This window comes from Ursus americanus, chromosome 1 (genome assembly GCF_024610735.1).
Source record: "Ursus americanus isolate L20-20 chromosome 1, mUrsAme1.1.p, whole genome shotgun sequence".
NCBI lineage: Eukaryota > Metazoa > Chordata > Mammalia > Carnivora > Ursidae > Ursus > Ursus americanus.
The window spans coordinates 76,595,110-76,611,574 of record NC_142127.1 but is presented as its reverse complement, the minus strand read 5'-3'; the positions used below and the strand labels follow the sequence as shown (position 1 = coordinate 76,611,574).

The window sequence follows — 16,465 nt, the reverse complement described above, 5'->3', positions numbered from 1 at the left end:
GGGACCCTCTTTGCCATTGACAAGATGAATGATAAACTGGTGTTCCTATCTCTTTGGCTAGATTATTAAGAAACAGTAAGAACCAAAGGGGTTTCAGTTATGCCCTGATCAAAGTGTTCCTTTCATTAGCTTGTTTTTGAAGTAATCTCATTAAAAAACAACTATTGTACCCTTAGGATCATCAGAAAACAAATACTGTACTCTGAAGACCTGGCACTAGACCCTGGGTGTTCCATATTTTAATCCCTATGTTAGAATGCCTTCTCAAACTCACCCAAATGCAGTAACAGTGCTGCCAGATGTCCATCTCACAGGAAACCACAGTGAATTCACTGAGCACTAGTTCCGGGATAAAACTGTATAAAAGACTGACACAGTCTCTGGCTCTCACGGTTTTATATCACCATGTGGACATCCTCCTGACCACCCCCACCTCCTCACCAAAGAGAAAACTAAGAGAGTGAGAGAGAGATTTTTTTAAAATCTGAAGGTAGGGAGGCTAATATGAAGAAAGAACATGGAACTTAGAGGCAGATGACCTAAGTTCAAATCCTAACCTGACATCACCCCAGCTTCAGTTTCTCATCCTACAAAATACAGATGAAAATGATCCCATGACTATAAGAATCAAATGAGATAATATACATAAAAACATTCTTTAAACTGCATTTATGTAGAAGGATCAAATTTCTTCTGCATGACTCCAAAGGAATAAGGTTTCACCAAAAGGTAGTAGCCACAGTAGACCGGTTTCAGGGCTTACCAAAGATGGAATGGGATGTCCCCAAATATTAAAGATACACAGGCTTACTGGTCTCTGGGCAATAATCCAGAAAAACACAGTAAGTTGATATACCATGTCCACAATAGTCATAGAATCTAATATTTGCTCTTACTCTCTCTGGGGAAGAAGCAAAAATAATGACTACATATGGTATTAAAGACGTGCCAGATTAATTTCTTCTGTATGCATGATGCAACTGAAAGATGGCTGTAATATCTGGATCAATCTGTCCAAGTCCTAGCTTTCCCATCATAGGCTTGGTATGAGAACTGAGTAAGACAGTATAACTGCCTAGCACAAAACAGCTATAAAAATATTATTTCTCTTTTAATATACCACTTTCAAACTCTGAACACTCAATTTTCATTATTTGGTATTCACAGAGCAAGGATATCTGATTAAATAAGAAGGAAATACTGTTCACCACAATATTATTCTTTAAAGCAAATTAGCACCAGCACAAAGATTCTGTTCAGAAAAATTAAGTTCTACAACTTTATATGGAAATCATGTACTGATTTTAAAAAAAAGAACGGCATGATACAGTATAAGCAACCTTGTAGTCATTCTTCCATTCATTCAACAAAGAGTACTAAACACCTATTATGTGCTAGTAATTTGTAATTAAAGGTTTTTTCCTCTGTAACTGAAGATTTTAATTAGATATATTCTACAGAATGCAAAAGAAAATCTAACCTGGATTCTGGCTATAAAAAGGTCCTCCGTTCATCTGATTCTGAAGGCTTGTCTGTGAAGTTATGGAAGGAGGGCGTCTATAGGGCAACGAGCCCCCTATTGTTGGGGGAGTATGGCGAGAGGCAGGTCTGTTCATGCTGTAGAACTGAACAGGATGACCTGGAAAAGGGACAGAGCATACATTTGTCATTAAAAGATAATTATCTAAGGCAATGAAATGCTTTAGGTACACTGCCTGAATCTTAATAAGATTATTAAAAATAACAATGTTTAGCTAATTTAATTGCTATCTGATAAACATCATGCAAGGTCACAGTTATTGCTCAGCTGACATCAAAGTACAAAAGCAGGAAAGTAGGTAAATAAAATTAGGTTTGGAAAAGCTACACTCTAAATAGATTACTAATTACAATTTTATTAAATTAATAATTTGATAGGGTTTCAAAATCATCACAATTAAAATTTATGGCTTACTTTCTCTTCTACCGCCCAAAAACGACCACTAAAAACTAAACAAGACAAGGGGCACCTGGGTAGCTCAGTAGGTTAAGTGTCCAACTCTTGATTTCAGCTCAGGTCATGATCTCAGGGTTGTGAGATCAAGCCCCGTGTCAGGCTTGGCTCTGGTCATGGAGCCTGTTTAAGATTCTCTCTCTGTCCTTCTCCCTCTGCCCTTCCACCCCCACGCGTGTGCACTCTCTCTCTCAAAAAAAAAAAAAAAAAAAAAAGAATAAAAGATATAGAGAAAGAAAGCGGGGCACCTGGTTGGCACAGTCAATTAAGCACCCAACTCTTGGTTTCGGTTTTAGCTCAGGTAGTGATTTCAGGCTCCTGAGATCAAGCCCTGTGTCCTGCTTGGATTCTTTCTCCCTCTGCCCCTCCCCACCACCACCACTCCCAACTCCTTCTCTCTCTGTAAAATAAACAAATAAACCCTTTAAAAAAAAAAAAAAAACCCAAAGAATGACATTTGGGAAAGCAAAACAAAAAATGTTTGACACACAGCCTTATCCAAAATAATAATAATAATAATAATAATAATAATAATAATAATAATAGCAGCAGTAAATTTAAGGTGACAAAGCAGTCAGTTTAAAGGAAAACAAAATATTTCAGGAAACAATCAAGTGACATAATTCCAAACCAAACACATCCTTATTCAATCAAAACTCTCCATCTCCAAAACTAGATGACTTTGTATTAAAATTACAGCTTAAGAAATTTACAATTAAGAAAAAAGCTAAGATACAAAAAAAGTGAATCAAAATATATCTTACTTGTAATACCATCTCTAAATCTATAATATTAGCAATTTCACTCAATTTTGCTGAGTACTTCAACAGCTAATACTAACTAAAGACATTCTTTCTTAATCTATCCAATTCCCTAATGCAATCCACTCCCTAAATTTTATTGTGACTCCACTTCCACTTAACATCATTCAGCTGAAGGCCTACTACTATTACAGATAGATCAGACAGAGGACTAGAGCACCCAAGAGAGATCACTCCAGCAGGCAAGAAAGGAGGGGAGGAAAAAGGAGGAGAGGGGAGGGAGCAGAAGTGAGAGAGAGGAAGAAGGGGGAGGAGGAGAGATAAAGGGAAGAGGAAATAGGAGGAGAAAGTGCAGGGAGGAATAAAGGGAGGGGGAAAGGAGAAAAGAAAGAAAAACACTTCTGGCAATTTTTCATCTTATCCATGATTGTAAAAAGGGTTTACATGAGTAAAACTGGTCTTCAGGAACTCCATAACTTTATCAAACTTGGATTCATATGAACTCATATAAAGAATATTAGAGAAGTACTCAATATCTGCTATATCATTTACTTTTACATATGACAGCATCAAAACCTAAAAATCAATTCTTTTGTATAAAAAATCGGGAGTATTCAAGCTTAAACATAATCTACTGTCAAGTCTCTGTAACAATGATTAAAAAAAAGTAAAAATATATAAACTAATAAATTATTATTTAAAAGGTACATTTTGTCATTTGAATCACCAGATACAAATACATTACTGGCATTTAAGTAATCAATCGGTAATGAACTAATACAAACCTACCATTTCAAGTTAAAAGTATCTGATAATTAAACCATTACAAATTTTATATAGTTAGATGGTGTCTAAAATCTCACGTCCTCAGTAATTCAAAGACAATACATAAAAGATTCTCTATTCATTCCATTAATAAACCATTTACTTTGCCTTGGGTTAAAAAAGCAAACAAAACTACAGTTTAATTAACACAGACCTAACTATAAAACCTAAAACTAAAAAGTTCTAGAAAAAAAAACAAAATCTTTGACCTTGTGTAAGGTAACAAGTTTGAAAGTATGACACTGAAAGCACAATCCATAAAAGAAAAAAACCAACGAACTAGACTCAATCAAAATGAAGAACTCCCCTTCTAAAAAGTACCATTAAGAGAATAAAAAGGTAAGTCACAAACGGAAGAAAACATTTCCAAATCATATAATCAATGAAGGACTTAAATTCAGAAATAAAGGAATTCGATAAGAAAACAAACAATCCAGGGGCGCCTGGGTGGCACAGCGGTTAAGCGTCTGCCTTCGGCTCAGGGCGTGATCCCGGCGTTGTGGGATCGAGCCCCACATCAGGCTCCCCCGCTATGAGCCTGCTTCTTCCTCTCCCACTCCCCCTGCTTGTGTTCCCTCTCTCGCTGGCTGTCTCTATCTCTGTCGAATAAATAAATAAATAAAATCTTTTAAAAAAAAAAAAGAAAATCCAATTCAAAAGGTCTGTGGAGGGGAGCACGACATCTGAAAAGATATTTCATCAAAGAAGATAAACAGATAGCAAAAGAGCACACGAAAAGATGTTTCTGTACCATTAGTCATTAGGAAAATGAAAACCAAAACCACACAAGAAACTATTATATATCTAATAGAATGGCTAAAGTTTAAAAAAAAAAAGCAAACTGACAACAGCAAGTACTAACAAGTATGAGGAGCACGGGAGTCTCACACACTGCTGGGGGGGTGTCAACTGTTCAGCCACTTTGGAAAACAATTTGACAGTTTCTCGTAAAATTAAACATTCACGTACCATACAACCACCAATCCTACTCCCTAGGTGTTTACCCAAATGAACTGAAAATCTACACTCACACAAAGTCTGTGTGTGTATGCTTATGGCAATTTTATTCATAATAACCCCAAAATGGAAATAATCCAAGTGTCCCTCAACGGGGAAAGGGATAAACAAATTGTGGACAGAACACTACTCAGTAATAAAAGAGAGCTAAATAATGAAACACGAAACAACATGAATAAATCTCAAATGCACTGGTGCCAAAAAGCCAGACCCAAAAGGCTATATACATATGCTTCTATTTACATGATATTCTTACAAAGGCAAAACTTCAGAGATGAAAACAAAACAAAAACAAAAAAACCAAATCAAAGGGTTGCCAGGGGCTAGGAGTGAAAAGGAACGACTGACTACAAAGAACATAGAGGAAATTCGCAGATGATAGGACTATTCTATATCTTGACTGAAGTTGTGGTTACATCACTGTATACATTTGTCACAAACATACATACTAAAAAGGGTGAATTTCACTGTATGTAAATTATACCATAAGAAGAGAAGAAAAAAGTACTTGGTGATTCAAAGACTGTATAAAAGAGATTATATTGATATAAATTGTTATTAAGGCATTTACCTTACTTTTCGTTAAGAAAAACTATACATAATCACTCATACAACAAATGTTTATTCAGTGCAGACTACGAAGCCGTACCTATTAAATTGTGATTTTATTACTAAAATGTTGACTCTTGGGTGGGAGTGATTTGTTCCCTCTGGGCCTACAACCAACTTCAAGATTAATTTTTTACCCCACCGGTGCTGGAGCATAACAAGATTCTTGTATTTAGCTAGACAGTCTGGCCTAACAGAGACGTGTAGATCAAAGAACAGCCTGCGATTACACTTACACGGAAAGCTTTTCTCAAGAGGCGCTATCATAGAAGCTGTCCCATAAAACACCGTCCAAAATCCATTTTAGCTAAAAGTGTCCTTTAACACATTTAAACATCTGCTTATAGAGCAGCAGAGCTAAATACATATTCTACAAAGTATGAGGCAAGCTAAGGTGATGCGTGTCCAAACACATACACTTTTATAATAAAGAATTTGTTTGCTAACCAGCATCGCTATTAACTTTGCAAATACATTTTGTAGCAACTGAACCTTTTTTCCCTTCCCCATTAAGACAAATTTTAGGCTGCAGTTTTAAAACACTAAAACACCAGTCAACCTTAAGTAACACTTAAGTAAACCTGAAATTCTTAAAAAGTCCACTGGCTATGTGTTTCCAGTGCTATGACAGACTTACAGAGACTTCCAAATTGTTATATCAAATATTTCCTATAAAATATACCTTAGAATTATTTGCATAGACTTTTTGTTAAAGGCTTAATCTCTAACAATACTTCTAACAACAACTTCTCAAAACTGTACAGAAGATGGCTCCATACTAAGTTCACAAATCTCCAGTAAATGAAATTCAAGCAATTAAAAAAATGTGTATTTGTGTTACTCTACTGGAAAAAAGTATATGAACTTTACCCTGATTTCCTCAGGAAATTCTACTCTTTTGTCACATGACATTTTCTAAGTTAGTCCATTATTCTTTAGATTTTATACACACATACACAGCACAAACAAAAGTCACAAAGCCAGAGTTCCAGGGAAAAGAGCCAGATGACTGGATGTGCCTGCCAAGGAACAAGCCATACTCACCTGTAGGGGGAGTGGAAGAAACAACAGGGGGAGTTGGAGAAGTGAAGCCATCAGCAAGGGTCTGGGCCCCCCCAGCAGCAGCGTCTGGGGCAGTGGAGGAAGGGACAGTAGCAGGAACAAGAGGGGCAGGGGCAGATGCAGAAGTAGCAGGAAGGGGAGGAGTACCAGCAGAGCCAGCAGGGGCTGAGGGGAAAGAGGAGTAAGAGGCAGCATTAATGAGGCAGACCCATTAGGAAGGATTAGAAAAGGCATTAGAGAACCTAATGTTAAATATTCAGTGCTTAACAGTAACCAAAGAATAGAAGAGAATGGTTAAAAAAAAAAAAAAAAAAGAATGAAGCTTATATTAAAGGATTATTAGGTTTGCAGCAAAAAATTCAAAATGCTTAGTGGTAATGTACAGATTTTTTAATCCATTAAAAACAGCATTCCATTTTACCTGAAAGCCACTACTCTGGAAGAAAGATGTTCCCTTTATATTGTAATTTTTAGCATAGTATTTTGTAACTAGTATATAAAACTAAACATAATACATTAGAAACAGTAATCCATTTTGAATTACAAAAATCAGAAAATACACGCATATTCCAGACAAAAACATCTTATTAATAAGGTTAAAAAATTTTTTCTAGAAAAACACCCATCTTTTTCATGAGTTTTAAAAAGGTATTATCTATTTGGTATCATGATAAGTAAATTAAATACAAAAAAATTCTATCCCTAGGTCTTTTGTGTCATGATTTTAAAAACAGAGTTTACCTTTGGTGTCTTCACATTAAACAAGCACATTTTTATGTTTCAGGAAAAAAAAAAGGGCGGGGGTGTAGAATTTCAGAGAGTATTAAGTTCCAAAAGTCCACTAAATTTAACTGCCAAGACTATTTCTAAATTTGTCCCATCCTTTGTTACCAATGTGATTCTCACACTGACTGTGTCCAAACACATGCAATGTCGGAACGCTAGCTGGAATTAAAAATATAAATCATACACAGGAGGTACCTGAAACCTCGAAGCACCAACTGAGCCACCGCACCAAAGACACAAAGCCAAATAACAGAGAAGTATGTGAGCATAAACTCAAAAATCGCTTGGCTAAAAATAACAAATGCATAAAGATTTCCCAAAATTTATGGGGTCGTAAAGGGAAAAAAAATCGTGATTATGAAGAAAGCCCACTGTAATTAAATCAGAAATTAATTCAAATTCAAAAAAGACAAGTACAGATGAGGCACCATTCATGTGTTACCTGGAAAGACACTGGGAGGAGAGGGAGTAGGAACAGCAATGGGAACTCCCACACTCCCACTTCCACTGTTCTCCCGACTGCTGCTCCGACTACTCGGGTGGCTTCCTCCGCTACTCCCACTGCTGCTAAAGGAATGAGAGCCACCAAAACATGAGTATTTATATATAGTAAGATACCACCAGCATTTCCCAAAATTTTCTGAAATGAATATACCTAAATAAAGATAATTTAAAAACCCTCCACTTCATGTATTAATGTGAGTAAAACAGGAAAAACACTTGAGTTCAAGAAACTTGTTCTAACCACCTTTTAATATAAAGCATCTAGTAAAGAAATTGAAATTGAGAAAGGAGGAAAAATTCTGTAGAAAGAGAAGTGGTAAGTGATAGGGCTCAACACACAAAAATAGTATTCCTTTTACTCTCCGCGGAAACTTGTCTCATAATAAAAACACAGTCTTCCTACTAAACACGTTAATTTTATGTGTAATGATATCTTGATGTACCATCCCGTATTACTGTTTTATTATGTATAGTTTTTCATCTGTAAAGTTCCACCAAAAAACAACTTGCAATTTCCCACATCTGATCTGTAATTTTTTTTTCCACATCTGGTCCATAACTTTTTTTTCAGATCAACTATAACTATTACTTTTGTAGAGAAGTTTGTATTTTAAGATGTCTGTTTTTTCTGGGTTTTTTCAACTTCCTGGCCTCAAAGCTGCATCAGAACAGGAGCAGAGAGAGGTGGATTCAGATGAGGTTTGGGGGAGTAGAGTGAGGAAAAGTACTTAGTGCTTGGAAAAGGAGAGAGATCTAACTGAAGTAATCTAAACAAGTTATGGTCCTATGACCATCACATTTTGCACTGAGGTAGAGAAAATACCTGTAAGTTCGATTTCTCTGATTCACAGAAGCTGTCCTCACAGGGCTCTGCTGCGAGGGAGCCATATTACGGGTTGGGCTAGGTACGTAATCATTTGGTACCACTGGAGGACGCACTGGCTCCAGTGTGCGGTAGGGGGAGTGCCGCCTACAAAAAGAAGAGCGTACGTATTGTGTGATTAGCAAGTTTCGGCACAATAAATTCAAAGAGTTGCCAGTAGTGAAATACAATTTGTATTCAGAGACAGGAAAATGTTTTAACATAACCCAGCTACCAATTTCAGTCTTAAGTATCACTTCCCTGCCATTAGGGTTTTGATGAGTATTGCTATTCTTTAGTCTCAAACCTCATTTGCCTGTACTAATGCAATTTTGTTAGAGAGCACAAAGATTCTCCCACAAGTAAGCCAGTGTTTCCCGGACTCTCTTCTCTTTTTTTTTGGGGGGGGGGGGGTAGATGAGTTCAAATTATTTTAATACCATGTCAAATTTCCCAACTGCGCTGCATGAATGCACTAATTATCTTCCTCACCCCTCTCTCCCTAACCAAAGATATTCAAAGATGGGGTAAATAAACCCAGAATCTGGCTCCACAACCTCCCCACTGAAGATCAATAGCAACTATAACAAGTCATTTCCCTTTCTATATAGTAAATACACAGAAGCTAAACTATATCCATACACAGAAATACACAAGTTACTCTCATCTCCTTCCATTCTCACTTCACCTCCTTCAACTTTCACCTTGCTCTCTTTTACCCTCTTACCCTCCTCAGAGTTCAACATTTAAAAAGGAGAGAAAAAGAAAAGACCATCTAAGTCTTTCTACCTTATTTGTTTTGGACCGTAAAGTACAAAAAGGACTGAATTTTATTAATATATTTCCTCCTTCTTCTCAAAATTTCCTTTAAAAGGAAGAGAATGAGAAAAGGAAGGAAATATGATCAGAAATAGGATGCACAATGGCACACTAGTGATTAAATGAGTTCTCATCTCTAAGTTTCCCAATTCTTTATGACAATGATAAACACTCAACTGACATAAACCTCACATTTTGCAGGTAAGATTCTGGTTTCTAAAAGAATAAAAATTGGGACCTCAAGATGTGAAAATTAAAAAGCTTTCTTTTCCTGAAATGACGTTGCTCCCTTGTAAAATTCTCAATAATTCACTCCCCACAAAGTCCCAGTGTTCCTTTAAATACCACTCTCCTGGGCTACTCAAGTTATGGTTCATTGATTTTGGATGAGATCACTTTGCATTGACTCTGTCCACTGTACTACCCTCAAAATCTTGCATAAATACATTAATAATTAAAAATAAATAAAGGGCAATAAATGAGATACAGGGTCCAAGGAAGAAAAAGGAATGTCAGGAACTTGGATTTAAATTCTAAAAAGTTTAGGCATCTCTGAAATTATAATGTAAATATTAAAAAAAGATAGGAAACGGATTAATTTCTAAACATCTGATTTCCAGACAATTTTTCCCAGACAATAAAAATGTTCTGTTTCATGCAAGAAAAAACCCTTTGCTGACTGGGTGAAGGCAATGATAAAAACAAAGTAAAAAATTAGGGGCAAAAGAACAAAATACGATGGCTAGGCAAAGACTGCAAAAAAGCCAGGTTGTGACCATCAACTGGCTTGTGCTGTTCAGCAACTCTGGTCTCCAATGATCCTGCAGAACCCTTGCTAATACACAAGGGAAACAAATTCTGGTATATGTATAAATCTTCAAAGTTTGAGAGCAACACAAAGCTTTATTTTACTAGAGATGACAGCAGGTTACCTTGCTAACAATCTTGACTTAAACCCAAACCAAATCTGTCAGGCACTACAAATGACAGAATGTAGATATTCCATAGGAAAATAAATACTTCCTCTTGAACTCCCTACTTTTACCTCTGCACAATTCCATCCTATCATGTCATCAACATTCTACCCTTAAGTTTAAATCTTATTTGATGTACTACTTTCCTCTCTAATCTAAGCAGGATTTGTTTTGTTGACCCCAAATAAAATCATCCTATTCCCGCTGGAATTCATTTTTATTCTTCTATTTGCCACTGTCCTAACTGTAACTCCTCTTCCAACATTATCCTCTTTTATATGCTAACTCATCTTTGTTCTGTCCTGACCCATAGTGCTTAATTAGCTTTTTGTCATTTCCTTTCTTTTTCCTTCCTTCCTTTTTCTTTCTTTCTTCCTTTTTTCTTTCTTTTTTTTTTTTTTTTTTTTTTTTGGTGAGGGGGCCAAAAACAACATTGCCAATTAAAAAAATTTTTTTTAAATTTAAAAATTTAAAGCCAATGGTTGTCAAAGCATTTTGTCTTTGTCTTATACCTTTTTTAAAAAAATCCAATTTGTGGTACAATGACTCTGAAAAGTTGATAGAGGACAAATATTACCCCCTTTTACAGATGAAAAAACTGAATTGCTAAGAGGCTGACTATGCAAAACAAAAGAGCAGGAGCAGAGCTGGACCACAATTTTAGTCATCTGGCTTCTGGGATATGTCCATCTGATTACAAATTTCCATGATACAATTTTTTTAAGTTTTATTTATTTAAGTAGTCTCTACACCCAACGTGGGCTGGAACTCACAACCCTGAGATCAAGAGTTGCATGCTCTTCCGACTGAGCCAGCCAGGCACCCCAATAAACCAAATTTTATATTATGATGCTATAGAAGAAAAATGTTAGAAGCTTTTACATTAATTGGCCATTTCTGCCAGAAGTCAAATCCAGAGCTCACTTCTGCTGGACTAAATTAAGCTCGATACTCTCATAACAACACAAGATATACAGAATTATGTCATCTACACATTATTCTCACAAGAATAATCTAAATAAGCATAGTCAAATGTAATATGAAATACTCTAAAAATTTTCTGAAATTAGAGTGCAATTTATAATAAGCCATGAACTTGGGCTAGGATTTTACCTCAAATTTAAAATTCATTAGAAAAATAACTTTGAACAAAATCTTTTTTAAGTATAAAGATGTTTCCCAGCAAAAGGGAAAGTTACACACAAAAAAGTTAATCTTAGGGAGATAATGTTGTCTCAAATATTAAAAATAGTTGAAATATATGTAGTGTTTAGTTTTCAACAACACTACATGAAATGGTTTTCAATTATTACTTAGTTACATACTTACCCAAGCGTCCCTTTCCCTGACATGGGAGGACTGGGGGGTTTCTGAGTTGGAGGTGTCGTACGTGGTAGCCCACCCATCTTCATATTCTGGGTACTCACCTAAAAAAATTTTGAGGAACAATCAAAATTTGTATGTAGTGAAACAAAATGTCACTTGTGGGAAATAATGTTATGCTATTTAACAAAGGAGGGGAAGGTTTAAAGAGGAAAAAAAAATTAGAGGCCATGCATTTCATATGCAGTTTCTACTCTATTATTATTCTACAGTTGTACTCAAAGGACTCTTCCTAACATGAGATTTTCAAAAGATTGTAAACTTATATGCAAAGACTGTATTTGCCATTAGGCCATCACACCAACAGATCACTGGTTAGATTATTTGATACGATATTTAACTGAAATTCAAAAGGATAACTATAAGAACTTTAGTTTTAATAAAGAGAAACTCAAAAACAATAATGCCTTTAAACAATTCCTTTTTTAGATAGCAAGTATATTATAAAAAAATACATGTTTCCCGGGGCGCCTGGGTGGCACAGTGGTTAAAGCGTCTGCCTTCGGCTCAGGGCGTGATCCCGGCGTTATGGGATCGAGCCCCACATCAGGCTCCTCCGCTATGAGCCTGCTTCTTCCTCTCCCGCTCCCCCTGCTTGTGTTCCCTCTCTAGCTGGCTGTCTCTATCTCTGTCGAATAAATAAATAAAATCTTTAAAAAAAAAAAATACATGTTTCCCAATAAAATATGCACTATAGTTTTGATCCATTGTAACTAGAGAATATAAAATAGTTAAACTGTATGATATACCGAAAAATTTTTCAGTTTTAAAATAGTGGCCCAGCCTTACAATTCAGATTTCTTTAATGGTGTCTTAAAGGAATCACCCACCTGAAAACTGCCAAAAGTTAAGGCATGTTCCTAAACCTCTGAACTAGAAAAAGTTAGGGCTGAGGTATCCCATTCAGTTATGAGCAATACAGGGGCCACTGGCAATGTCCTAGTTCCACTGGGAATTAGACCCACTCAGGCCCAAAATAAAGACTATGGGAAAGGTAACAGAGTCCTAAATCAGAGATAGGCCATGACTCCTCATTATTTTATCTCTAACTGAAAATGCAAGGGTAGGAGAGTAGTGTAATCTGGGAACAACTGATGCCACCAAAGAAGTGTATAAGCACTTATACAGAAAGCTCTAGAAATCTGGATGTCTTAAAGTGATAAGAACTGTCATTCACAAATATAGTTCAAATGCAGTCTCAAATTGTTTGAGATTATCAATGGGTCAGAGTAAATGTTCAACATACAGGCTCATACCTGACCCTATTTTAAGCCCCAAATATTCTGGATAGACAAATACTTCAAAAAAAAAAAAAAAAAAAGGATCTTAACTTTTCTAATAAGAATATATCTGGAGTAATCAAATTATACTTATAAAATGAAACTGTAAGACATTACACCACTGAAATCAGAATACATTTATAGTTGTAATTTCAAAATATAAATTTTAAGAAAACAAATCATAATCACATACAGAGTATTGAGGCTGTCAAAATTAACTCCGGCTTAAATGAAATTTTTAAAACTCCTAAAATACTACTTGTTATCTGAATAGGCAAGAAATAATATATCAAGAAACAAACTCTCAAATGAATAGCCCAGTGAACAAGTTGTGTGTGATGTTAAAACCATCTTTAATGACAAATGATACCTTTGAGATGTCAATATTTTAAAGTGAAACATTTATCCATAATCCTTTTTGTTACTTTTAAGCAATACATACAAAACAAACCGGTTATTAAGTAAGAATAAAGATTAACTTATCCTTGTTCTCCCCCTCATTAATAAGCAGAGGGTATGTTAATCATATCTTAAAATGAAAATGCCAGAAAAAGTTTTGAAAAAGTCAATCCCCTTTGGGGAAAATTTTAGGAGTAATATGACAAATAACCAGTAGCTTTTCAAACCGTAATCTTCTTTATGATACCAGAAGATTTTTTATAGTAGTAACTAAAGTCCTTTAAGCTCAACCTTAAACAACATAAAACCCAAAGTTACTTTAAGTGACGAGGGAGAAGTAAGTGAGCCAACACTAAACTACATCAATTTGCTAGAAACGGGAAGGAAAAGGAACAGGGATAGAAAAAGTAAAAGAGAATTTTATTCTATACATGGAATAGCTAAAATACTTGAAAACAGCTTTCCAACTTTGATTCAAGGTTTTGGTATCTAAGGTGTTTTTATTTAAATTGCAGTATCTTCTAGAAATCTTTTAATCAATTAAAAAATATAAACAATCTATAAGTTAAAATCTGATGGACATTTCCATAAACAAAACTTGATAACATTTTATGATCTGTACGATCATCAAATGATTGTATCTGCTTGTTTAATGGAGTTTGGATAAGTAACTTAAATCACTGAAAAAACCAAAGAGGCCCTGCAGAATGTCCATAAACTCTGGAATTTTATACATCACTGATACTGTACCCTTATATTAAGCTAAAAGAGTTTTTTAATTTCTCTTCAAGGTGGTTTTCCTTTGTGAAAAATGTTTCTACGCTAAGTAAGACAATGAACACCTATGCAGAAGCAGAATATAAATACTGGGGGCGCCTAGGTGGCGCAATCAGTTGAGCATCCCACTCGTGATTTCAGCTCAGGTCATGATCTCTTAAGGTCGTGGGCTCGTGGGACTCTGCACTCAGTGGGGAGCTGCTTCTCTACCCCTCCTTCTCTCCCTTTCCCTCAGTTCTCGCCCCCGCTTGTGCTCTCTCTCAAATAAACAAATCTTAAAAAAAAAAAAAAAATACAAATACTGCCATCTAATTTGAGGAAAAGGGAAAAGAACAGGAATAACTGCCAAATAAAACTTAATTTATCATAGGTAGGATCTGTATTATAATTAAAGTTTAAGTATATTTCAAATATAAAATCATTCGATGAAAAAAATTTACTAGCTAGCTGTCATGGTTCTCAGCACTATTTTGAAGGAAGTTTGTGGGGAGACAACATTTGCTCACAAGCAGCAAAACACAGGAGGACTCAACTGCGTGCATAGTGAAGGGGACCTCAAGGGAGAGAGACCACGAGACAGAGACAGAGACAGAGAAAGAGAGAACACACCCGGGACAAAGAAAACAAAGCGAAACTGCACCCATTTATAACAGCAATTCCACATGAAACTTTAAAACAAACTGTAAACATAAACAGAACTATCATCTGGCATATAAACACGTAGTTAATGGTCCTGAACCATGAGTGGGATTGCTCATTACACTTTTCAAAGTCTTATTGAGAATCAGAATGAAGTTTGGTGGCTGACTGCAACAATCACTCAATTATGTGGGTATTTGTTGATGCCACAAAGGGGAAAGTCATCATTAGAGCTAAGTAAAGCAGCTATTAAGTATAAGGAGGAGCAGCAGGAAACTCGCCCCTCCCCCCCTTTTTTTCCTACAAAAAAACAAAAACAAAAACAACAATCTCGAGAAGCAGGAAAAGTATTTAAGTGATGAAGCTCAAATACTTTGCCACTAGCCTGTGACTAAGGAATGCAGATAAAACTGGAAGTAGAAATGTTCAAAGAGTGGTCTTATTTCCCAGGCTTTGGAGATCTCTACAACTAGCACAAGCATCAAGCCCATTCTTATGCCTTAATATTTTTTTCTACAATGTTCCTACCTGCTCTATGTTTTTTTGGTACATTCAATACCTCCTTGAACCTTGATATATCATAATATAATGCTCATTATAAAACTCAGTGCTTTCCAGTACCCTGTGAACTTCAGTAATTTTTATAAAGCTGGCTCACCAGGTATCTCTAGTTGACAAAAGACATCATTTCTGCTATGAAGAAACCTCCCACTGACATATGACCTGCTATGAGAGAATATTGGCAAACACATTCTAAAATGATATCTGTGGTATATCCCTCATTTATCAACCACTTATCACCTACTAGACTACTAGGTACAAGGGTAAGGAATATGAAAACCAAGGGAGACATTTGGGGGGGGGGGGGAATGGGACACAAAGGCCTATAAAATGATTCCTCTGCCTTAAAGGAATTTATAGTATTTTGGAATAAACTAGGACTCCTATGTTTTAAGCAAAAAGGAATGTCTAAAAATTATATAGAAATCTCCAAAAAAGAAATACCAATATAAGAAGGAAAAACTACAGAAAGGTTCAGTGAAAAATCTAAGCTGGACTGTTACTTAGAAAGAAAAAAAAAGAGCAGAATTTAAATACAGAGAGAGAAGAGGAGGACTACGTATAGCCTGTATCTGGATGTGGAGTAGTGAGGATGGGCAGAAGCTGTGGTCAAGCACCTCTGGGCCTTCATTCACTGTCCAGTATTATTCCCCAGAGTCCCATCCAACACAAAATTCTTTGGCTTCCTAGACATCTCTATCCCTCTCTTCAGAGGATATACGTTCCTACTTCAATTCCCAGGGCTAGTAGGAAAAGGACCAAGAGATCCTTTGAGGGAAATCAAAGCTGTAATCAGGAGTTCAAGTATGAATTCAGAAGAGGTAAAATTTTTAGTAAGAGAGAGACAAAAAGCCTAAGGTACTAAGAGTCCTGAAATAATCCAATACAGATATAAGGGAATAAAAGAGTAGGAATAAGGGGGAAGAGAGACAGGCAAAGAAAGAAGGACAAGAAAAAAGGAATAAAGATGGGCAAATTTGTTTGATTTTGAAAATACTTTTTGACAACCGGCCTTTGACAAAATAGAATTGGTGGCTTAGGATTGGAATAGGCAAAAACAGATGGGTCTCCCAAGGGTTGCTGTTACGGAGTTTTCCCTCCAAATGATGTGTCAGATAGATGCTCAAGAGTGAACCCTCAGCTGCACGTGAGAGCTGGAAAAGTGAGAAGCAATTTACCACCTTCTGTAGAGAACACTTGTTAAAGAACACACT

At 36.0% G+C, this 16,465-nt stretch overlaps 1 protein-coding gene across 14 annotated transcripts in view; it reads right to left on the bottom strand.

Annotated features, from left to right (window-relative positions):
* ABI2 (abl interactor 2) overlaps positions 1 to 16,465 on the bottom strand; it is a 111,532-nt gene that overhangs the window by 17,287 nt on the left and 77,780 nt on the right. For 2 of the 14 annotated variants that reach the window (XM_045806541.2, XM_087862909.1), the window contains exons 4-8: positions 11,542 to 11,639; positions 8,381 to 8,527; positions 7,496 to 7,620; positions 6,250 to 6,432; positions 1,481 to 1,639 (exon numbers count right to left, since the gene is read on the bottom strand). In XM_045806541.2, coding sequence (XP_045662497.1) covers positions 1,481 to 1,639; positions 6,250 to 6,432; positions 7,496 to 7,620; positions 8,381 to 8,527; positions 11,542 to 11,639 — 712 coding nt within the window. The remainder of the gene's footprint in view (positions 1 to 1,480; positions 1,640 to 6,249; positions 6,433 to 7,495; positions 7,621 to 8,380; positions 8,528 to 11,541; positions 11,640 to 16,465) is intronic. The other 12 variants (XM_045806547.2, XM_045806543.2, XM_087862921.1 and 9 more) reach the window with 6 other exon arrangements.